The sequence below is a fragment of the Neoarius graeffei genome, chromosome 22 (assembly GCF_027579695.1).
Source record: "Neoarius graeffei isolate fNeoGra1 chromosome 22, fNeoGra1.pri, whole genome shotgun sequence".
Classification (NCBI taxonomy): Eukaryota; Metazoa; Chordata; class Actinopteri; order Siluriformes; family Ariidae; genus Neoarius; species Neoarius graeffei.
This window is the reverse complement of record NC_083590.1, coordinates 47,547,234-47,564,761: the sequence shown is the minus strand read 5'-3', so window position 1 is coordinate 47,564,761 and position 17,528 is coordinate 47,547,234. Positions and strand designations below refer to the sequence as shown.

At 41.4% G+C, this 17,528-nt stretch overlaps 1 protein-coding gene across 1 annotated transcript in view; it reads left to right on the top strand.

Annotated features, from left to right (window-relative positions):
* LOC132870446 (sodium/hydrogen exchanger 3-like) overlaps nucleotides 1–3,531 on the top strand; it is a 37,585-nt gene extending 34,054 nt beyond the window's left edge. Inside the window, exons 14-16 of the mRNA XM_060904087.1 lie at nucleotides 2,436–2,475; nucleotides 2,597–2,683; nucleotides 2,802–3,531. Of these exons, the coding sequence (XP_060760070.1) occupies nucleotides 2,436–2,475; nucleotides 2,597–2,683; nucleotides 2,802–3,073 (399 nt within the window). The 3' untranslated portion in view covers nucleotides 3,074–3,531. The remainder of the gene's footprint in view (nucleotides 1–2,435; nucleotides 2,476–2,596; nucleotides 2,684–2,801) is intronic.
* The last annotated feature ends 13,997 nt before the right edge of the window (nucleotides 3,532–17,528 follow it).

Below are 17,528 nucleotides of genomic sequence, written 5' to 3'. Positions count from 1 at the left end.
GACGCCTGACTATCACACCCGTATGTGTTCCTTCCCCAAAATTGGAAGCACAGAGTTGTATAGAATAGCTTTGTATGCTGTAGCATTAAAATTTCCCTTCACTGGAACGAAGAGGTCCACATCTGTTCAAGCATGACAATGCCCCTGTGCACCTTGAAGATGCTCCATGTTTGTCAAGGTTGCAGTGGAAGAGCTCGAGGGTCCTGCACAGAGCCCTGGCCTCAACCCCACTGAACAGCTTTGGGATGAACTGGAACATGAACTGCACTCCAGGCCTCTTCACCGCCTGACCTTGTGCCCGAAATCTCCACAACCACACTCCAACATTTAGTGAAAAGCCTTCCTAGAGGAGTGGACGTTATCGTAAAAGCAAAAGGAGACTATATCTGGAATGAAACATTCAACAAGCAGAAGTGGGTGTGATGATCAAGTGTCCACAAAATTTTGGCCATATAGAGTGTGTAATATATGTATCAAAGTCACTCAGATCCTTACGCTTACCCATTTGTAATGAGATAATCAATGTTATTCACGTCACCGGTCAGTGTGGTCATAATGTTATGGCTGATTGGTGTGTGTATATATATACAGTGGTGCTTGAAAGTTTGTGAACCCTTTAGAATTTTCTATATTTCTGCATAAATATGACCTAAAACATCATCAGATTTTCACACAAGTCCTAAAAGTAGATAAAGAGAACCCAGTTAAACAAATGAGACAAAAATATTATACTTGGTCATTTATTTATTGAGGAAAATGATCCAATATTACATATCTGTGAGTGGCAAAAGTATGTGAACCTCTAGGATTAGCAGTTAATTTGAAGGTGAAATTAGTGTCAATCAACAGGATGACAATCAGGTGTGAGTGAGTGAAAGTCTGATCTTCACAACACTTGTTTGTGGAAGTGTATCAGGGCACGAACAAAGGAGATTTCTGAGGACCTCAGAAAAAGTGTTGTTGATGCTCATTAGGCTGGAAAATATTTCTAAAGAGTTTGGACGCCACCAATCCACAGTCAGACAGATTGTGTATAAATGGAGGAAATTCAAGACCATTGTTACCCTCCCCAGGAGTGGTCGACCAACAAAGATCACTCCAAGAGCAAGGCGTGTAATAGTCAGTGAGGTCACAAAGGACCTCAGGGTAACTTTTAAGCAACTGAAGGCCTCTCTCACATTGGCTAATGTTAATGTTCATGAGTCCACCATCAGGAGAACACTGAACAACAATGGTGTGCATGGCAGGGTTGCAAGGAGAAAGCCACTGCTCTCCAAAAAGAACATTGCTGCTCGTCTGCAGTTTGCTAAAGATCACGCGGACAAGCTAGAAGGCTATTGGAAAAATGTTTTGTGGACGGATGAGACCAAAATAGAACTTTTTGGTTTAAATGAGAAGTGTTATGTTTGGAGAAAGGAAAACACTGCATTCCAGCATAAGAACCTTATCCCATCTGTGAAACATGGTGGTGGTAGTATCATGGTTTGGGCCTGTTTTGCTGCATCTGGGCCAGGATGGCTTGCCACTATATATGTGTGTGTGTGTGTGTGTGTGTGTGTGTATATATATATATATATATATATATATATATATAAAATTGATGCCCCTTGTAGAGATTAGAAAAAATCCACATTTTAGTGAAGTAGCTTCATCTTACACTGAAAACTGTTGAAATAATTATTTTCCACAAAAAAAAAAACAAAAAAAAAACACGTGCCACAATTATTGGCACCCCGGAAATTATAGTGAACACAATGCAGCTCGAGCATGTTTTCCATTTAATTTTTACATTTTTAAGTTGATTGGAGTTTATCACAACTTTGCCCTATAAACATTCAGTACCAGTCAAAAGTTTGGATACACCTTCTAATTCAATGCTTTTTTTCTTTATTTATATTAATTAAAAGTCGCTTCATGTCTTAAAGTAATGATGGATGTCATTTCTCTTTACTTAGTTGAGCAGTTCTTGACAATATGGATTACTACAGTTCAATAGGACTATTTATTATTAAATGTATTTTTATTATTTACTATTTGATCTCAAACGCATTAAGAAGGCAAGAAACTTGTCCACTAATTAACTTTTGACAAGGCACAGCTGTTAATTGAAAAGTATTCCAGGTGACGACCTCATGAAGCTGGTTAAGAGAATGACAATAGCGTCATCAAGGTAAACGCTGGATATTCTGAAGAATCTAAAAAAAAAAAAAAAAAGAGACATATTTTTAAACACTTTTTGTTTACCACATAATTCCATATACATTCTGTGTTATTTCATAGTTTTAATGTCTTCAGTATTGTTCTACAATGTAGAAAATAGTCACAATACAGAAAAAACCCTATGAATGAGTAGAGTAGGGGTGTACAAACTTTTGACTGGTACTGTATGTATATATGAAACTTAATGATAATAATAAGCTTGTGTGTGTTTTCAGATGTTACCAGAAAACGCAGCACATCCATATGGAGATGAAGGTAACACTTTTTATTAGTACTTTAGGATTATTTGGATATCTTGATTTGAATTTCCATATGTTATGCATTACAATTGTTTTTTTTTTCCTTCCCTATCCTTGTACCCTGGTGTATTGTTTAGATTTCGAGTTCTCAGACGTAGACAGTATGTCCAATGGTCATGTAAGAGCTGCAGGTGGCAATTCCTCCTCAAGATACACAACTGGAGGTGAGCACCAGCATTCGTTCTGTTAATCAGCCTAGGGATTCTGAAACCATTTCACTATCGACACTCCATTGTGAAATAATTTTTTCAAAATGTCATACTTCTCTGTTTTGGGTACCAGGTATAATAAATCCAGCATTCATGCCAGAGTTGGACGCTCCTCCTCCTCCTCCTCCGTGGTTAACAGAGGCTGAGAATGACTTGAGCGTGGCACCTTCTCAAAGGGCACAGTCCCACCTGCCACGCAGTCCCAACAACCTGCGCCGCCTGGCACCTTTGAGGATCAGCAACCGCTCAACAGACTCTTTTGTGATGGCAGATGCTCCTTCTACAGAGGAATCACCCAAGGAACCATTTGAGGAACCACTGAAAAGGGATAGCACACATCTGTAACCTTCGTGTTTGTATTTAACATTAGCTTCCCACATCGCTGGATCAGGATTTGCCTGATGGCTACAAAGTATGCGTTTGAACACGAGTTAGATCGGTGTATGATTTAGAAGTTAGTCTTACTGTTATATTTGATCATTTGTTCTTGTTCATCTCCATCTGGTGAAGACTTTCATAACAGCGTGCCAACAGATCACCAGAGAAACTTTCCAGCGATGATGTTTTACTTGAGTGCTTTTGAACAACTTTTTTTTTCCCCCCTCAGATTTTGAGTAACGTTGCAATATCCCAACACAATCCTGCAGTTGATAATTTATGCTGGAAAAGTCATTTTGACTGTAATATTTAAAGTATCAGCTCTATAAACCAGATATATGTTTTTTACTCCTGACAACATAATGGGAGGGGAAAAAAACCCCTATATTTTTATAATAACATTAAATGGATTAACTTCAATGTACAGCAGGGCAAAAAAGTATTTAGTCAGTCACCAATTGTGCAAGTTCTCCCACTTAAAAAGATGAGAGAGGCCTGTAATTTTCATCATAGGTACACTTCAACTATGAGAGACAAAATAAGAAAAAAAATCCAGAAAATCACATTGTCTGATTTTTAAATAATTTATTTGCAAATTATGGTGGAAAATAAGTATTTGGTCAATAACAAAAGTTCATCTCAATACTTTGTTATATACCCTTTGTTGGCAATGACAGAGGTCAAACATTTTCTGTAAGTTTTCACACACTGTTGCTGGTATTTTGTCCCATTCCTCCATGCAGATCTCCTCTAGAGCAGTGATGGTTTGGGGCTGTCGCTGGGGAACATGGACTTTCAACTCCCTCCAAAGATTTTCTATGGGGTTGAGATCTGGAGACTGGCTAGGCCACTCCAGGACCTTGAAATGCTTCTTACGAAGCCATTCCTTCGTTGCCTGGGCGGTGTGTTTGGGATCATTGTGATGCTGAAAGACCCAGCCACGTTTCATCTTCAATGCCCTTGCTGATGGAAGGAGGCTTTCACTCAAAATCTCACGATACATGGCCCCATTCATTCTTTCCTTTACACGGATCAGTCGTCCTGGTCCCTTTGCAGAAAAACAGCCCCAAAGCATGATGTTTCCACCCCCATGCTCCACAGTAGGTATGGTGTTCTTTGGATGCAACTCAGCATTCTTTCTCCTCCAAACAAGACAAGTTGAGTTTTTACCAAAAAGTTCTATTTTGGTTTCATCTGACCTTCTCCCAATCCTCTTCTGGATCATCCAAATGCTCTCTAGCAAACTTCAGACGGGCCTGGACATGTACTGGCTTAAGCAGGGGGACACGTCTGGCACTGCAGGATTTGAGTCCCTGGCAGCGTAGTGTGTTACTGATGGTAGCCTTTGTTACTTTGGTCCCAGCTCTCTGCAGGTCATTCACTAGGTCCCCCCGTGTGGTTCTGGGATTTTTGCTCACCGTTCTTGTGATCATTTTGACCCCACAGGGTGAGATCTTGCGTGGAGCCCCAGATCGAGGGAGATTATCAGTGGTCTTGTATGTCTTCCATTTTCTAATAATTGCTCCCACAGTTGATTTCTTCACACCAAGCTGCTTACCTATTGCAGAGTCAGTCTTCCCAGCCTGGTGCAGGTCTACAATTTTGTTTCTGGTGTCCTCTGACAGCTCTTTGGTCTTGGCCATAGTGGAGTTTGGAGTGTGACTGTTTGAGGTTGTGGACAGGTGTCTTTTATACTGATAATGAGTTCAAACAGGTGCCATTAATACAGGTAACGAGTGGAGGACAGAGGAGTCTCTTAAAGAAGTTGTTACAGGTCTGTGAGAGCCAGAAATCTTGCTTGTTTGTAGGTGATCAAATGCTTATTTTACCGAGGAATTTACCAATTAATTCATTAAAAATCCTACAATGTGATTTCCTGGATTCTTTCCCCCCATTCTGTCTCTCATAGTTGAAGTGTACCTATGATGAAAATTACAGGCCTCTCTCATCTTTTTAAGTAGGAGAACTTGCACAATTGGTGGCTGACTAAATACTTTTTTGCCCCACTGTATACTTATGTAAAAGCACTTGCACCGGAGTTAAATTATTACTGTATATAGAGTACTTGATCTACCTTTCCTTCACCAATAGATGAATAATGGATTATTCTGAATTTACCTCGCAAAATCCTAATAGCTTGTTCTTCTTTTGTCCTGATTCAGCTTCTGAGCTTCAAATGTTGTTCTCTGTAATTTGCTCAGTGTATCAAACAAGCCTATTTCTCGATACTGAAACTTGTAAAATAAACATTAGGGTGGTTCACAATATGATGGTATAAGTAAAAGTTTTCTAAATTTTGGCCAGATTGCATTTTGCCTTGTTCCTATTGACATTGTAAACATCTGTACCAAAAATTGAGCCAATAGGATGCCAGTAAAGGGTGGCACACTTTTTCACAATTTTTAATGTTCTACATAAGAATGCGTAACTTTAGCAGAAACAGAAACTTGAACATTACAAAAATGAACAATGCAGAATGCTTGATAAGTGTGCTCAATAATAATAATAATAATCTCTCCCAATCTCCCTGTACTTATGCTACATATATTAGAACAGTTCAAACACTATATTCCATGTATGATGACCTTGTTCTCTTTGATACTTTGTCTCTGTGTCCTTGCACAATACGGAGCAAAAACTGCTTTTGGTCTTCATTTCGCACAGATTGTTGCCAGCGTTTAATAAGGGCAATGCCTCTCTCTGCACTGTCATTGATGACCTTCAAGGCATGAACTTTTTGTCGCAGATTCTCATCTGTGAGAATGGACCTCACATCATCAGGGTTACTTGTGCTGTTAATTTGGCCTTCAGTGAGAACTTCAAAGAAGTGGATTGAGCGTCGAGTGACGAGGCTAGATATGGTAGTTGTACTGTTCTTGCGGAAGAAAGACTTGGCATCAAGTCTTTTGAGCATCTTCCCAGGGCGTCTTTCAAGATTTCTCAGCATTGCCTCCTTTTCTTCAGCATCAATGCTAGGGCGACGAGATCTTCTGACAGATACCACAAATGTCATGCAATGCTCTTCAGTGCGGCATCTGCAATGCTTTTATCCGGATATAGAGGCAAACTCTGGATCAAGTCCAAATCATTCTTTGGAGCATGGGTTGCAAGGGAAGCCTCATGCCAATACATTATGTAGATGAAACAGACGAAGTTGGTAACTTTCCTCACTGATTGTTTCTGCTTCAAATGTCAGACTTGTCTGGGCCTCGAAAATAGAAAAAAACCTTAACAATTTCAAAATTGTGAAAAAGTGTGCCACCCCTAAATGTGCAGCAATTGACTCCATTTTTGGTACAGATGCTTAGAATACCAATTGGAACAAGGCAAAAAGCGATCTGGCAAAATTTGGTGAAAGTCAATTTTATGAACCACCCTAATAAACATTGTATGTTATTTATTTATCGCACAAGTAATTTCATCAAGTTAATTTAGCCTAAACGTAACCCTGTACCTGTGCTCATGGAATATGAACGTGGATTTCTGTATGATCTACAGTATGCTGCTTAAATCTTCCAAAAAAATAAATAAATAAAACCTGATCTTTTCCAGATTGCAGTCTTGTTTTTGTTTTCCTTACACAAATTTAAATGGTGAAAAAAAAAAAAAGTGTTAATGCAAGAAAGAGACAAATTCTGCATACAGATATATTTAATTAAAATATTAACAATTAAATAGGACAACAAAACAAAGAACAAAATAAAACAAAAAGGCTCAATGATGAAAGACCAGAATCAGATGGTACTGTAGGACCTTTCAAAAATGTATTTTGAAAACTAGACAGGTCTGTTATCAGACCACTGACAGCACGATGCATTATGCACTGTAACCAAAGCAAAATCAAATGATTATTTTTTCTTTTTTCCATGGAATCCCTTCAGCACGAGGAAGGAACCGACGTGGCACTACGGAGCTTAAGCACTGACCAAAGCTTCAGCGACTTCAGTTTATCTGTTCTAAGCGTTCTGTTTAAAATCAATGCTGAAAGACACACAGAATGGACGGTAAATTCATAAATTGCTTATGCAAGAATTGCCTGAATATCTGTTCCAAATTAAGACTTTTTAACTTGCTCCAATTTCAAATCATAGTCAATTATGCCGTCTTAGCGGATTTTTTTTTTGTCTTCAAATTGAAACGGTGTAATGCTTCCAAGAATGTTAGTCACGTTGCCTGCATTACGCAAACAGTTGGAATCTCTAAGTTGCCAAAAACCTCCTTCAGTAATTGCGATTTTTGTTAAACACTCGATCTTTGACGTCATCTGTCGCAGCCTGGGTCGTGCAAGCAGATGGTTATGCCATGCCAAGTGCCTCAATCACCAGCCAAAACCCTCGTGAAAAAGTTTGGTCCTGACATGATGTAACTGGCAAGTCTTGGATATGGATGTGTTCTTGGCAAACAAAAGGACAGTTACACACTTTTTTTTTTTAAACATATACACACATTATACAGTATATCATGTATCAATATATACAGTACTCTGCTTCAACGTCAACAAAGGCTTGTGCCCTTTGAGCATTTCAAAAGTACTTTTTTGTCCTTTATTTATGAGTTTAAGATCAGCACCATCAAGAAAGGCACGTTCCACAGACAAGTCTCCTTTTACCGTGAATCTTCACCTCTATATGAATAATAATAATAATAATAATAATAATAATAAGAGTTCAAAAAATAGGGATTAGTTCAAATCATTCATCAGAGTGGATTACACAAATTCCACAAAACCACTTTAATCTCCATTTTACGATGGACATTTAAAGGGTCCGTTTAGAAGTCTGTTCATGTTTAAATTGAACAAACAAACAAAAAAGTTAACTTATAATCAAAGAAAAAAAAACGTCTCGTTTAACGTCAGCCTCTTAAAACTACACTAGGACGACAATGTGTTTTTTGAAAAAAAAAAAAAGGAGAAAATAAACCTGGAGGTCAACAGTCTATTGCATTTTAACTGATTATTGTTAGACCCTCATTGTTGAATATTAGTTATTTTATATTCTTGTATCTTTCATAGACTTTTGTTAGCAAAAATAAGTGGTGTGCATTACACAGATCCATTCTTTAAATATACAAATATACCTCTGCTCTGAATTAAAAATGCTTTTGAGCCAAGGTGTCCATAGTCCAGCATGGAGAGGAGGGGAGGGGTGGGGCTTATTACATCACAGTTTGTGCCCAACCTCTCCACCTTCACATGAAATGCCTCATGTACTGGGCCCTAGCAACGATATCCGTGGCAACTTGAGAAGATAAAACGTGTACTGCACAATGCTGTACCTCTACATGCATGGAATTACATACCATATTCATTCATCGAGCTCATTTTTCAAGTAAAAATCAAATGCTGGTAGTGCCAGAGAAGTACCAGGTACGTTCAAATGGATGGGAGATTTCACAGTGCCACGCACCGAAGTCATCAAAATCAGCCGAATGTGTGCTTCCCCATTAAGGCAAGATTGGCTGAATAAGCTCTTAATGGCGTTACGGTCTTGTCACATTTCGTAAAATGTCACAATTCCCTTATGAACCAACAAGTTATGCAGAGTGAGTAGAGAACAGTGCAGGGATTTGCAAGTCGTTCAGTGTGATTAGCCTAATCCGATTCTGCAACTGCAGAGATTTGGTTTTCGATTGTGTCTAAGGTGGGGTTTACATTAGACCGTATCAGCGGATCATCAGATTAACGTTTTTAAAACGATTAGTGTGCACACAGCAACGCCAATACACGATTTGCGTGCACACAGCAACGCCAATACACGGATACGCTCGGCTCCGCAGGCATCCTGCGCTCCAAATCACTCCGCCCTGAACAGCGAGTGCCCTCTGGAGGGTGCGCACTCCGGCCCTGCGCAGCTCACAGAGCGCGCGAGTGAAGCGCACGAGCAGTGATTCGGGACTGAGCCGCTGTGTGTGTGATCCCAGCGCATATCACTTACCACTTGCAAGTGGAAGGATGGCAAGCCTAAAGACAATCATAACTACACAATGGGCAGTATTTGCATCAGTATTTGCAGTATTTTCATACTTTTATACTCTTTAATGAAAGGTGATACAAGGCGGAAGTCCGCGCCGTTTTTCAGCAGTCGCGTCACATGACCAACGCCAGCGAATCAGGAAGGTGGATGTCACAGTGACGTTGTCCAATGACGACGCCAGCTAGAGCTCAGCACAGCGTATCCGCGTATTCTCAATGTTTACACAGCACCGGACCAGACACGATCTGGATTGAATACGTGGACCCTGGCGGATTCCCGTTTCCCGGCGTTTTAATGTAAACGGACAGTGCATCCGCGAAGAAAGCGAGACAGATACGGTCTAATGTAAACTTGGCCTAAAAGAGCCAGCTGTTCAAAGGCCATCTCAAACTGAGACATTTTAACACGATCAAATATTAAAACTACAATCCCTCTGTGCTCTGACAGAGACTGTTTTGATTTCAGCCCTTAACTAAGAAAACAATGAAAGATTAACTTCTTCTTAAAACTATCCGGTACAAGAAAACGCTCGTGTTCTCTTTATTCTCATGTTGTAGGTTGAACTGATGATTAAATTTAACTGGAAAATACTTCACGTTTATTCATCAGATTCCTTATAAACAGTAACAAATATATTTACCAGAATGCCACCAATAAACAAATTGCTTTCGGTAACCTGTTCTTTACATGATTGGATCATAAATTATATTATGATGTAAACTTTTCGTTTGATCGCTGACTCGAAAACAATCAGCCAATCTGAACTAAAGGGTTTTCAACATCTGGTTCTCGGATGTCATTTGGTTTCGTTGACCGTTCAGCAAGTATTCACCGTGTAATTTAACTTGCTACAACGGCTCCTCATGCAATATCCCAACCTCTACATGGCTTTGAAGCAAAAAACATCTCTATCGAAGACAGAGCATGCAACATTCACAACACTATATATGCTGAAAGTGAAAAGAACATGGCAAGCTGGATTAAAAACAAACAAACAAACAAACAAACAAACAAAAAACAGGGAATGGTGGACAAGGCTTTCCAATTCCCTAAATTACAGCACCGCACTTCTTAGCACCTGGGTAAAGAGCCCCGACTGAGAATCTAGAGTCATTTCAAACAATTAAGTGCAGTAATATTGTCATCATTCCTCACACACACTGTGTACCAATACAGATTTGTTTGGAGAATAACAGGGGTTTAGCAGCTACACTGGTTTGCATCTGTATGTGGCTTTGAGGATAAAGATGAAGTGGACAAATCCAATGCTGAAGGACAAATAAAGTTTGTGAACCCTTTAGAATTTTCCATATTTCTGCATAAATATGACCTAAAACGTCATCAGATTTTCACACAAGTCCTAAAAGTAGATAAAGAGAATCCAGTTAAACAAATGAGACAAAAATATTACACTTGGTCATTTATTTATTGAGGAAAATGATCCAATATTACATACCTGTGAGTGGCAAAAGTATGTGAACCTCAAGGATTATCAGTTAATTTGAAGGTGAAATTAGAGTCAGGTGTTTTCAATCAATGGGATGACAATCAGGTGTGAGTGGGCACCCTGTTTTATTTAAAGAACAGGGATCTATCAAAGTCTGATCTTCACAACACATGTTTGTGGAAGTGTATTATGGCACGAAAAAAAAGGAGGTTTCTGAGGACCTCAGAAAAAGCATGTCGATACTCATCAGGCTGGAAAAGGTTACAAAACCATCTCTAAAGAGTTTGGACTCTACCAATCCACAGTCAGACAGGTTGTGTACAAATGGACGAAATTCAAGACCATTGTTACCCTCCCCAGGAGTGGTCGACCAACAAAGATTACTCCAAGAGCAAGGCGTGTAATAGTCGGCGAGGTCACAAAGGACCCCAGGGTAACTTCTAAGCAACTGAAGGCCTCTCTCACATCGGCTAATGTTAATGTTCATGAGTCCACCATCAGGAGAACACTGAACAACAATGGTGTGCATGGCAGGGTTGCAAGGAGAAAGCCACCGCTCTCCAAAAAGAACACTGCTGCTCGTCTGCAGTTTGCTAAAGATCACTTGAACAAGCCAGAAGGCTATTGGAAAAATGTCTTGTGGACGGATGAGACCAAAATAGAACTTTTTGGTTTAAATGAGAAGTGTTAAGTTTGGAGAAAGGAAAACACTGCACTCCAGCATAAGAACCTTATCCCATGTGTGAAACATGGTGGTGGTAGTATCATGGTTTGGGCCTGTTTTGCTGCATCTGGGCCAGGACGGCTTGCCATCATTGATGGAACAATGAATTCTGAAATATACCAGCAAATTCTAAAGGAAAATGTCAGAACATCTGTCCATGAACTGAATCTCAAGAGAAGGTGGGTCATGCAGCAAGACAACGACCCTAAGCACACAAGTCGTTCTACCAAAGAATGGTTAAAGAAGAATAAAGTTAATGTTTTGGAATGGCCAAGTCAAAGTCCTGACCTTAATCCAATGGAAATGTTGTGGAAGGACCTGAAGCGAGCAGTTCATGTGAGGAAACCCACCAACATCCCAGAGTTGAAGCTGTTCTGTACAGAGGAACGGGCTAAAATTCCTCTAAGCCGGTGTGCAGGACTGATCAACAGTTACCAGAAATGTTTAGTTGCGGTTATTGCTGCACAAGGGGGTCACACCAGATACTGAAAGCAAAGGTTCACATACTTTTGCCACTCACATATGTAATATTGGATCATTTTCCTCAATAAATAAATGACCAAATGTAATATTTTTGTCTCATTTGTTTAACTGGGTTCTCTTTATCTACTTTTAGGACTTGTGTGAAAATCTGATGTTTTAGGTCATATTTATGCAGAAATATAGAAAATTCTAAAGGGTTCACAAACTTTCAAGCACCACTGTAGGTCAAGTAATAAACAGCCCTCAACCTTTAATGTGCCTGGGGGGGAAAAAAAACAAAACAAAAACAAACAAAAAACCCAACCAAACATGCAGATGACCATCGTGATCTACTGAGGCACGCTGCTTTGATCTGCAGATTCATTACAATGTCAAATAATGGTAAATGCTAGAGACTCGGCAAAAGCTTAACCTCTTCCAAAGCTCAACAAACTAAAGATACGATCAACGAAGTAAAAAGTACCAAGATCAATTTGTTGGCTGTATGGAACGAAAGTGCTTATATACATCAGGAAGGAAATTCAGTGGACTTGATTAGTACGCACCACATACATTATATGGATTACAGTTTGTGGACACCTGACCATCACACCCATATGTGCATGCTGAAAATCCCATTCAATCTGTAGTCCCTCTTTGCCGTTCTAATAACCTCTACTTTTCAGGGAAGGGTTTCCACTAGATTTTGGGGCGTGGCTGTGGGGACGTGTGTTCATTTATCCGCAAGAGATCAGTGAGATCAAGCACCGAGGTCTGGAATGCAGTCGGTGTTCCAGTTCATCCCAAACTTGTTCAGTGGGGTTGGGTTCAGTCAGGGCTCTGTGCAGGACACTCAAGTTCTTCCACTCCAACCTTAACACATGTGTGTGTCTGAAACAGAAGGTTGTTTCCTTGTTGCCTCACTGCTATAATAGACAGGTGTCTTATAAGCCAGGAATTTTGACAGAAGGCGTCTTCTAAGGACGTTCGTTTTGAATGACCTTTTAAAATAGCATTACGGTAACGTATGACGTCAGCATGCCATGTAAGTAAACCCAAGAGTTAGCTAACCGATGCATCCCAAATCATATCAAAAACAAATGTATTTGGTTATAGTACTCTCTTATAACTCTGTGACTATGTTTATTTCTTGGTAATTTTTCAAAAAACAAACAAACAAAAAAACTAAGTAAAGAAAAAGCCCAAGAATGTCTATGAACTTGTGTATGAAACGACTTTGTGATGTTTGGTCCACCATCTTTTTCTTTTATTTTTCCTGTTACTTGATGGAGCTGCCACACTGATTTATAAGTAATAGGCAGCATTGAGGGGGCGGCACGGTGGTGTAGTGGTTAGCGCTGTCGCCTCACAGCAAGAAGGTCCGGGTTCGAGCCCCGTGGCCGGCGAGGGCCTTTCTGTGTGGAGTTTGCATGTTCTCCCCGTGTCCGCGTGGGTTTCCTCCGGGTGCTCCGGTTTCCCCCACAGTCCAAAGACATGCAGGTTAGGTTAACTGGTGACTCTAAATTGACCGTAGGTGTGAATGTGAGTGTGAATGGTTGTCTGTGTCTATGTGTCGCCCTGTGATGACCTGGCGACTTGTCCAGGGTGTACCCCGCCTTTCACCCGTAGTCAGCTGGGATAGGCTCCAGCTTGCCTGCGACCCTGTAGAACAGGATAAAGCGGCTAGAGATAATGAGATGAGATGAGGCAGCATTGAGGATACATCGATGCTGCCTTCAACTGGAGGCAGTTTGAAGGCCTCTTATGCCGCTTTTCCACTACCAACGCGGCTGAGTCGGGCTGAGCCGTGCTGAGTTGGGCGGAGTCGAGCTGAGTGAGGCTATTGGAGTTGCATTTCGACTACAACCGCGCTGAACCGTGCTGGCTGGAAGTGGGTGGACACATTGGGTGGAGTTAGCGAAAGTGGGTGGGCGTCACGTGATGTTGTTAGGCGGCGCAAACAGTGACATCAGTGATCTTTTAAGTGGTAGTCTCACAACCCGGAGAGTAAACAATAAACATGGAGGACATGGAGTCGTTAGTGTTGCTGGTCTTGGTGCTGTGGCTTGTTGTCACCGACAACACCAACAGATACTGGCAAGAGCGTATAGATGAGGCGAGGCGCATAAGGCTTCAGAAATTCTCGTAATTCTTCTTCTTCCGGGTTTACGGTGTTTACAGATACCAGCGTGCTCGCGGGGCGTGTGTGGGCATGTGAGGACACTCCTCCTCACCAATCAGTGCACAGGGGAGTGTCTCCTCACGGCTTGGTTTGGCTCGCTTCAGCCCTACTCCAAAACCGTGAGAGTTTTGGGGGCTGAGCAGGGCTGAAGCAAGCTGAGTCGTGCTGCTCTAAGGTAGTCGAAACGCGAGCCGTGTCGGGCTGAAGTGAGCTGAAAAAGGGTAGTGGAAAAGGGCCATTAGAAAACAGGAACTCAGAGGTCAGTCAGTTAACAGTCGTTTGATGCCTCATTATCTTGCTATACATCCTCGTGAGGCAACATTTTCTCCATTTTGCATGCACACCATGTAATCATCAGGCGTTCACAAACTTTTGGACATATAACGTAGCATGTAACAAGGTGCATAATGCTATCTGGTGCCTACGAGCTTTGATTTGCACAGTCAGAATTTTGGCCCAGCTATTAAAGAAAAAAAAAGAAAGAAAAAAAATCTTAAAAAGTAGATGTGAAGGGCTTGTAGCCGAATCACTTTTGGAAAATCTCTGCACTAATCAGTGCGGCAGTGTGTGCTTTCGTCCACAGGGGAGGAGAGAAAACAAGAGAGAAATGCTCTTTGTTTCAAGACTCCAAAATGTTCAGAGTGCAGGGTAGTCTCATCAGCTTACTCACCCCTACCTTAGTTCCCTTGTTCATGCGTTTTAAAAATAAAGTCAATTCTAAAACACTGCTTTACAATAACTGCAGTACAAGGTGTAACAGCACGAGAACCTTCAAACAGGCTGATGTTCGTTAAGAACGGTTTCCAGGCACTTTGTCTCAAATCCCTGTGAATACACAATTAACTCGTTACCCATAACACACCACACCCAACACATCTACCCCTCCTTAATAACAACACTAAGCTATCAGCCATAAAATTAAACACACTGACAGTTAAAGTGAATTACATTGATTATGGCACCTGTCGAAGGGTGGGATATATTAGTATGAGGCAGCAAGAGAACGGTCAGCTCTTAAAGTTGACGTGTTGGAAGCAGGAAAAATGGGCAAACGTAAGGATCTGAGTAACTTTAACAAGGGCCAATTTGTGATGGCTGGATGACTGGGTCTGAGCATCTCCAAAACCGCACATCTTGTGGGGTGTTCCCGGTATGCAGTGGTTAGTACCAAACAAAAGTGGTCCAAGGAAGGACAACCGGTGAACCGGTGACAGGGTCATGGGTGTTGAAGGCTCACTGATTTGCATGGGGCACGAAGGCTAGCCCAAATGGTCCAATCCCACAGAAGAGCTACTGTAGCACAAACTGCTGAAAAAGTTAATGCTGACACCTTTCATTACCTTTTTCAGGAGTTTGTGCTACAGTAGCTTCAGGCTGCCCTTCCTTGGACCACTTTTGGTAGGTACTAACCAGTGTATACCAGGAACACCCTACAAGATGTGCCATTTTGGAGATGCTCAGACTCAGTCATCTCGCCATCACAATTTGGCCCTTATCGAAAGTTGCTCAGATCCTTATGTTTGCCCATTTTTCCTGCTTCCAACACATCAAGTTCAAGAACTGACCGTTCTCTTGCTGCCTAATATACCCCACCCCTCGACGGGTGCCACTGTAACAACAATCAAAAATGTTATTTACTTTATCTGTCAGTGTTTTTAATTTTATGGCTGATCAGTGTAGATATTTGCAACCATGTGAATGAAACCGCCACCTTCTCTCCCTAACATCAGATGTTCATTGAGAAAATGCTGTATTAGCAAAGGTGTTTCAACATACTTATTCAGTACCTGGGGTAAAGGCAACAACCCCCCCCACACACACATCAATGACTGCACCTAAAGTGCACAAGAACAGAGTAACACACACACACACACACAACTGCGTGCAACCTTCTGAGGGAAATTTTCAAACCTTGAGTCAGGTTTAACGGATGTTCAGCAGTTGTACTTTAGGCAAAACTGCAGTTACTAGCTAATGTATCACTCGGTTTACACAGGAATAGGAAAAAAAGAATCATGAACGGATATAATGCAGCGCACTGATGCACGTCAGGACTGCGGACATAGGGTAACTCATTTAAGTTATTTTTGAACCTTAAGACATGCGCGTACACGCGCGCGCGCACACACACACACACACACGTACAAATGGCAGAACTGGAGACTGAGACAAAAATGTCCCCTATCAAGTATTTCAGAGTAAGAGCATTATTAAGTTATTATCTGTCAAGATAACCGAGTTCATTATCAAAACTGTGCCCAGATCACCATCATCTTAGGAAGACGGGCCAAGTCCCATTTATATAAAATTAAAAGATTCTTATTGGTTTCATTCGTCAAAACACAACACAGCATCTTTTGGCAATGATCTAGCGTCACTTTACCTATCTTAATCCAAATTTATACAACAGTTAGTCCCAGTCCTCTAATTTGATCGGACAAGCGGCATTCCAAGAGTGCTGATATTTAGTATAACGGCACTGGAACATTTCACTGTTCGTGTTTTCTATCGCTCCTATCCTATGGACTGTCTGTCCAGAAGCGGCTTTGTTAGGATAGATGGAGCAAACAAAAAAATCCCCCACCAAAATATTTGGCTATATTGTGTTTGAAATGTCAGTTACTCAATAACTTACTTTATAAAACCGTTGTATAAAAAGCAACATCACACTTGGAATCATGCTGTTGCACTGAATATCAGCATGGCTGCGATTACCAGCAGTATATACAGTACCAGTCAAAAGTTTCCACACATACCTTCTAATACGATACTTTTTCTTTATTTTTATTAATTAAGTCACTTCATGTCTTAAAGTAATGATGGATGTCGTTTCTGTTTACTCAGTTGAGCGGTTCTTGATACAATATGGATTACTACAGTTGTGGAACAGGGCTATTTACTGTATTTTTATTATTTACTATTTGATCCCAAACGCATTAAGGCGGCAAGAAACTCGTCCACTGATTAACTTTTGACGAGGTACACCTGTTAATTAAAAAGCATTCCAGGTGACGACGTCATGAAGCTGGTTAAGAGAATGCCAGTAGTGTGTAAAGCGTCATCAAGGTAAACGCTGGATACTGTGAAGAATCTAAAATATCGTCTCGTCTCGTCTTCTTCCGCTTATCCAGGACCGGGTCGCGGAGGCAGCAGTCTAAGCATGGAAGCCCAAACTTCCCTTTCCCCAGACACCTCGGCCAGCTCCTCAGGAAGAACACCGAGGCGTTCCCAGGCCAGCCGAGAGACATAGTCCCTCCAGCGTGTCCTGGGTCTTCCCCGGGGCCTCCTCCCGGGGGGACATGCCTGGAACACCTCCCCAGGGAGGCGTCCAGGAGGCATCCGAAAAAGATGCCCGAGCCACCTCAGCTGGTTCCTCAGCTGGTTCCTCTGGTCCCCCCCCCCTCCTAGAACTGCCACCTTATTGTGGTGGAGGGGTTTGTGTGCTTGAATGATCCTAGGAGCTATGTTGTCGGGGGCATTATGCCCCTGTTAGGGTTTCCCAAGGCAGACAGGTCCTAGGTGACAGGCCAGACCAAGAGCAGTTCACCAAAAAACCCCTATGGAGAAAAAATCCAGGACCGTGACGTCGCCCGGTAGGACGCAGCCGGGGCCCCACCCTGGAGCCAGGCCCG